Source organism: Nicotiana sylvestris, chromosome 6, assembly GCF_000393655.2.
Source record: "Nicotiana sylvestris chromosome 6, ASM39365v2, whole genome shotgun sequence".
NCBI classification, from domain to species: Eukaryota; Viridiplantae; Streptophyta; class Magnoliopsida; order Solanales; family Solanaceae; genus Nicotiana; species Nicotiana sylvestris.
Window position 1 is genome coordinate 152,473,174 of NC_091062.1, and position 7,558 is coordinate 152,480,731.

The 7,558-nt window shown below is 42.4% G+C and overlaps 1 protein-coding gene across 1 annotated transcript; it reads right to left on the reverse strand.

Moving 5' to 3' along the window:
- Window positions 1–1,292: 1,292 nt before the first annotated feature.
- Window positions 1,293–2,204, reverse strand: LOC138871497 (uncharacterized). Its single transcript, XM_070149375.1, has 2 exons — window positions 2,000–2,204; window positions 1,293–1,561 (listed from the first exon to the last, which is right to left on the reverse strand). Exons 1-2 carry the CDS (start codon window positions 2,202–2,204, stop codon window positions 1,293–1,295), a joined length of 474 nt encoding a protein of 157 aa, XP_070005476.1.
- Window positions 2,205–7,558: the final 5,354 nt, after the last annotated feature.

Here is a 7,558-nt window from a genome sequence, read left to right on the forward strand (position 1 = left end):
ATGGGGTCGGGTTTAAAAGTTAGAAAGTAGGAGCCCTGACACGCTCTGCAATCGCATATGCGATCGCATAATGGACATGCGGCCTGCAAAAGGGACCGCAAAAAAGGCCCCCAAAACCTGAACAAACTACCCGGGTATGCGACAAGAATTCATTCCGCATACCTGTTCACCGGTCATATAATGCACCGCAGAATTGTCCCTTGCAAAAATTCCAAGGAGATGATGAGATGACTATGCGGCCATCAAATTGATTATGCGATTGCATAATTGGCCGCATAGTTGACCTCAAAATTAACCATCAAACTCCTTCACTATGTGGTGACTATGAGGTTCGCATAGCTATTATGCGACCGCATAATGAACCGCATAAATTTGCTTTTCTAAAAAACATTATTCCTTAATTTTTTAAATGCACAGATCAATCCAAAAGGTCTCAAACGCGGCGAATTTCTAACACATATTCCTAACTAGGCACTACGAGATTTCAGGTTTTTGAGTAGAAATTTAACGGGGCCTTACATCCCCCCTCACTTCAGATCATTTGTCCTCGAATGAGGATCAAGGTTCACTCGTTATCAATCCTTATGCATCTCCAGCTTTTTCACATCATTCAACATATCAACAACCCCAAATTTGGCTAACTCCCTAAATTTCTATAAATTTTGCCAGAGTTTCCTTACTAACTAGGACTATCCACCTGTGAGAGAGCCCCAAACCCATATCCTAAAAGCATATACACAATCTATAGACATGACATAACTTGTAACACACCAACTATGGCCGCATAGGCAGCATACAGCCAAAACGGAACAGTTTTACATAGACCAAACCAAAGGATACAGAGTTCATAGGAACCAAATTCATAAAAGCTATTACATGGCTATACAAACAAATACGGTACTTCCTTTTCATTTCTTCCTCTACTTCCCAAATGGCTTCCTCAACCTGTTGGTTCTGCCATAACATTTTTACGGAAGCAATTTCCTTATTTCTCAATTTCCGTACTTATGTGTCAAGAATGGCAACTAGGACTTCTTCATATGACAATTCTTCATTAACTTCAATAGTTCCAACCGACACAATAGTGTACGGATCTCCCACTACCTTCCTCAACATAGACACATGGAAGACCGGGTGTACCAATGACATCTCGGGTGGCAGCTCGAGCTTGTACGCCACCTGACCAATCCTCTGAATGATCATGTATGGTCCGACATACCTCGGACCCAATTTTCCTTTATTTCCAAATTGCATCATACCCTTCATAGGGGAAACCTTCAAAAAATACCCAATCATCTTCCTTGAACTCTAAATCTTTGCGAAGAATGTTCGAATAAGACTTTTGGCGTAGTTTTCAACATTTCCTTGATAATCTTGACTTTATCCATAGCCTGGTATACATGGTCTGGCCCTATCAATTCAACTTCTCCAACTTTGAACCACCCAATGGGAGATCTACATCTCCTACCATACAATGCTTCAAATGGAGCCATTTGGATACTAGCATGGAAGTTGTTGTTATAAGCAAACTCTATGAGTGGCAAATCATCATCCCATCTACCTTTGAAATCAAGAACACAAGCACACAACATGTCCTCAAGCGTCTGAATAGTCCGCTCTACTTGCCAGTCAGTTTGAGGATGAAAAGTTGTGCTAATATTTACCTGCGTACCCAAACATTGCTGAAATTTCTTCCAAAAGTTGGCTATGAACTAAGCCCCTCGATCTGAAATGATTGAGACGGGAGTGCCATGAAACCTGACTATTTCTTTGATATACAACTAAGCATACTATTCTACTATGTTGGTAGATTTAACTGGCAAGAAGTGCGCTGATTTTGTGAGTCGATCCACGATTACCCAAATTGAGTCGAACTTGCGCGGAGTGCACGGTAACCCTATCAAAAAATCCATGTTGATCATTTCCCATTTATACATCGAAATTTCTATGCTTTGAGACCATCCACAGGGCCTTTGATGTTCGGCCTTCAGTTACTGACAGTTCGGACATTTTGCCACAATGTCTGCCACATCCCTTTTCATGTTTCTCCACCAATAAAGTTCCTTGAGATCATGATACATTTTCATAGAACCTAGGTTTACGAAATACCTAGAAGTGTGAGCTTCAGCCATGATCCTTTCCCGAATGCCGTCAATATATGGAACACATAGGAGGCCTTGGTACCATAGGGTACCACCATCCATGGCAAAGGAAAAAGTTGTGGTATTGTGTTTGTAAATCCCCTCCTTCAGCTAAGCTAACAATGGATCGTTGAATTGCTTCTCCTTCACCTCCGCAACAAGCAATATTTCATCCCTATTCTGCACAATCACTCCTCCTTCATTAGAGTCCGCAAGGTGAACTCTCAAACTAGCCAACTGGTGAACCTCTTGGGTCAAAGGCCTTTGATATGCCTCCAAATGAGCCAAACATTCCATAGATTTCCGGCTAAGAGCATTCTCCACAACATTGGCCTTTCCGGGGTGATAGAGAATATCGATATCATAATCCTTGAGTAACTCTACCCATCTTCTCTGTCTCATATTCAACTCTTTTTTCTTGAAAATATATTGAAGGCTCTTGTGGTCTGTAAATACATCCACATGGACCTCATACACATAATGTCGCCAAATCTTTAGTGAAAACACCACCGCCGCAAGCTCTAAGTCGTGGGTTGGATAGTTCTTTTCATTGTTATTGAGTTGCCTAGAAGTGTAGGCTATAACCTTGTCATGTTCCATTAGTACACACCCAAGCCCGATCCTGAAAGCATTGCAATACACCACAAATCCCTCTATACCCTCTGGCAGGGTTAATACCGGTGCTATAGTAAATCTTGATTTTAATTCCTGGAAACTCCTTTCACAAGCATCGGACCACTGGAACTTAAAGTGCTTTCTGTGTAAATTTAGTCAATGTAGAGGCAAGAGTCGAAAATCCCTCCACAAATCTTTTGTAGTACCTAGCCAAACATAAGAAACTGCGAATCTATGTTGGAGTGGTAGGTATAGGCCAATTCTTCACTGCTGCAATCTTTTGAGGATCAACCATAATTCCTTCCCTGGAGAGACATGACCCAGGAATGCGACAAATTCAAGCCAAAATTCTCATTTTGAAAATTTCGCATACAATTGGTGCTATTGATCCTCTCGACTTCGGGAATACACAAGATTATCGTTAATGAACACTATCACACATGAGTCTAGAAAATGCTTAAAGACCCGATTCATAAGATCCATAAAAGCTGCCGGGGCATTTGTTAGCCCAAAAGACATGACCAGAAATTCAAAGTGCCCATAATGAGTCTTGAAAGCTATTTTGGAATATCCCGCTCCCTAATCTTCAATTGATGATACCCGGACCGCAAGTCAATTTTTGAGAAACACGTAGCACCTTGCAATTGATCAATCAAGTCATTTATCCTTGGTACAAGGTATTTATTTTTGATTGTGACTTTGTTGAGTTGCCAGTCATCAATACACATCCTTAGCGACCCATATTTCTTTCTTACAAACAAAAATGGTGCACCTCATGGTGACACACTTGGCCGGATGAATCCCTTCTCTAGCAAATCCTTCAATTGTTTCTTTAGCTCTTTCAATTCTGACGGTGCCATTCTGTAAGGTGGAATTGATATAGGCAGCATGCCTGAAATCTCATTGATCCCAAAATCAATATCCCTGTCTGGTGGGATCCCATGGAGCTCATCAGGAAAGACATCTAGAAATTCATTCATAACTGGTACGGACTCAAGGCTAGGTGCCTCAGCATCGATGTTTGTAACCCGAACTAAATGATAGATACACCCCTTATTGATCATCTTCACTGCCTTAAGGTAGGAAATAAATCGACCTTTTGGCACCATATTATCTCCCTTCCATTCAATAATGGGCTCATTAGGAAATTCAAGCCTTATACTTATAGTCCGAAAATCAAGTTTGGCAAAACATGAATAAATCCAATCCATTCCCATTATTACATCAAAATTGACTATCCCCAATTCAATAAGATCGGTCATAGTATCCCTACCACGCACCGTAATGACACAACCTCTATAAACTCGAGCAGTCGTAATAGACTCACCAACCGGAGTAGATACCGAGAATGGTTCATGAAGTTGTTCTAGTTCTATCCCAAATTCCATAGCAACATAAGGGGTAACATAGGACAAGGTGGAACCAGGATCAATAATTGCATACACATCATGAGATTAGACAATCAAAATACTTATAACAACATCTGGAGAAGCCTCTGCAATCTGGAGACCACCCATAGCATAAAACCAGCTGGGTCTTCCCGAACGTTGCGCACCACCCCTGGCTGCACCACGCCCCGTGGGTCCTGGGGTACCTCGAGCTGGAGAGGGGGCTGAAGATGTAGCAGCTGCTGGACTGGATGACTGTGTTGTGCCCCTACCCGTACCCTGGCGGGAGGCATGACAATTCCTCTGAATGTGGCCCCTCATCCTACATCCATAGCATATAGGTAACTCCATGTAGCAAATCCATGAGTGCATCTTCCCTTACCTGGGGCACGGGGACCTCTGCTGCTGCTGGGATCTCTCTCCTGACCGACCCCACTGGTGGGATCCCCTGTTGTCCTGATTAGGCCTAAAACGACTCCACTACTGCTGTTGGCTGGGCCCTGATGGCGGTGCACTGGCTGAAGACTACGCAATAGAATGGGACGACCCTAATGATCCTCCCCGAAAAGCTGATCTTCCCCTACCTAGAGACTAACCCATGTTGCCTGTAGATCGAGCCTTTCTGTTACCCTCTCTCTTCATCCTATTCTTCAGTTTACGGTTCTCTCTGGCCTGAGAAAATGCCACCATCCTCCTATAATTCATGTCATAATTCAAAGCAGTTATAGAAGCCTCATTAATAGTCAAAGGATTAAGGCCCTGAACAAACTCGCGCACCCTGGCCTCCATTGTGGGCAACATGTGAATAACATACTTGGACATGCCGGCAAACTCCATGTGGTACTCCTACACACTCCTGCTACCTTGCTTCAGATTCTCAAACTCTGTTTCACGGGCTGCCCATGTCTTAGTAGGCGAGAAATGATCTATAAATGCATCGACAAACTCTCTCCACCTCACAGGAGGGCTCCCCTCATCGCGGGAATCTTCCCACAACTCAAACCATGAATATGCCACCCCTTTCAGATGGTAGGCAGCCAACACTACTCCTCCTATCTATGTTGCATGCATAACCCTGAGGGTCTTGTGCATTTCATAAATAAAATCACGGGGGTCCTCTTCTGGATTTGCACCTGTAAAAACTGGAGGGTCTAGCTGAAGGAATCTATTTACCCTAGAACTAGTGGAATCACCTTGCTGGCTAGATGAACTGGGCGCAACATTTGACCTCTGGGCCTGAGAGGCCACTAGCTGGGTCATCATCTAAATAGCTCCCCTAATATCCCCATCAAAAATACCGGAACTGGAAGCAGGGGGTGGAGGCGGAACATGAGTATCAATATGAGGGATAGAGGTACCCTCCGTAGGTGTAGGAACTGGGGTAATCTGCTCTGGAATAAAAGAATCAGGCAGGGTGATAGCAGGGCGACTACCCTCACCTGCATCATCAGCCACTCCTGAGGCGACATTGGCTTCTTGGCCAATTCTGGCTTTCTTCTTTGGTTCCATGTACTGAAAGTTGAAAGAATGCACTAGTTAGAGGGAAAATAGTTTAATAACAAGTTTTGCCACACGATCCAGAATATCAAAGAAGGTTGTTTTTCCTAAATTCCCAAGTAGCCTCCAACTTATAGATGTGGTCGACTACACACCGATAAGAAGGACACTACTAGACACGGCTCTAAGACATCCTAGGACACTTGAATACCTTAGTCTCTGATACAAAGTTTGTCACACCGCATCCTCGGGAGGCGCAATCGGCGCTCAATCGAGTAAACCCAACTAAGCAAGCCTTTTTGACACCTTCTACCCAACTCACTATGATCAAGAAACCATGCTTTCATTTAGGTTAGACAGTAAGAAAGATTATTCATACAACATCGCTAGTTCATTTTCTATTATAGCCTTTAAACCTTAGTTATATTCCCAAAACATTATGCAGTTACAGTTTAGAGGAGACAAAAGTTTAGAATTACAACATAGTCTAGAGACCCGTCCAATAACCGAACATAACCCACACAAACATCTATAGACTAAGAATACAAAAGACAATTATGATAACGCCGACAACAAGGCTCTGGCTATACTCAAAAGTGGAAATTTTATAATAAAATGTGTACAACATAACCCCTGAAGGAAAGGGGCTCACCAAGATTTCTGAGAGAAGGATACTCCGCTACCTGCAATCGGCACTATCCGCTATAAAACCACCTACATTCATTCAAAAATGTAGTACCCCTGACAAAAGGGACATTAGTACAATGGAATAGTATTAGTATGTATAACTAAACACCATCTGTTTAGAAAGAACAATCATACAAGAATAAAGAAATCATAAGGACTAAACAAGTTCAAAAAATCACCACGTTATCAAATAAAAGGGTTCACATAATTTTCGTAACTTTAAGTTGGGGCATTCCATATTGTTGTATCATCATTCACAGTACCACTGCTTTCTTGTGCAGAGTTTGATCGCGGCCCGATCATCTAAGCTTCCTCATTTGAGACATATACCTCAATCACTATTTCGTTCTCACTTTTTGGTTTCAATATCAACATAATACCACCATCTTTGTAGCATGGCGTCCGATCACGGCCCTATCGGCTTTGCCATCTTACCAATACGCTACGTTTTTCCATTAGTCATCTCGCTTCAATTTTTGGTTCCACATATATTAGTTCATAGCCTCGTCACTACTTCGCCGGGGTTAGGCCAGACACTTACCAGCACATGGGGTCGGTTGTACTAATACTACACTCTGCACTATGTGCAAATCCCGGAGCGGCAGCTTTTAGACCATAGATTTGGGTGGCTGCCTTCAGTCCAATCGGAGATCCCGAGGTAGTCCTGTAGGCATCCGCAGGCCCCAGCGTTCTCTTCCATCTTTATGTTCTGTTTTTATTTACTTCAGGGACAGACTGTATCTTTTTTTTCAAACAATTGTTTGTAGTATTCGTAGATGGTCCGTGATATTTTGACACCGGTTCCAAGTAGAGATGTACTTGATATTGTCGTACTTGTTTATGGCTAAGTTATCAGATTACATATTCCGCATGTCTTTGATTATTGTTAATATTTCACTGTTGATCGCATGTTGTTTTAAACTACTAAAAAGGTCTAAATAAAAGAATTAGTAAATCTATAATACTCGGCTTGCCTAGCTTTCACGAGTAGGCGCCATCATGACTCTTGAGGGAGGGAAATCTGGGTCGTGACAAGTTGGTATCAGAGCTCTAGGTTACATAGGTCTCATAATTCACGGACAAGCTTAGTAGAGTCTGAGGGATCGATACAGAGACATCTGTATTTATCCCCAGAGACTAAAGTGTTAGGAAAAACTTCACATTTATTCTTTCCTATTATGCAGTTTGGTTTCTCAATGCTTATTGAATTTCTACTATGTTATTTCGTAA

Excerpts from the sequence above, each read along its gene's own strand:
- LOC138871497 (XM_070149375.1), bottom strand. The coding sequence starts at position 2,204 with ATGGATGGTGGTACCCTATGGTACCAAGGCCTCCTATGTGTTCCATAT. Across the intron at positions 1,562-1,999 it reads TGTGGCAAAATGTCCGAACT|GTAGATGGGATGATGATTTG; the intron begins GTCAGTAACTGA and ends TTGATTTCAAAG.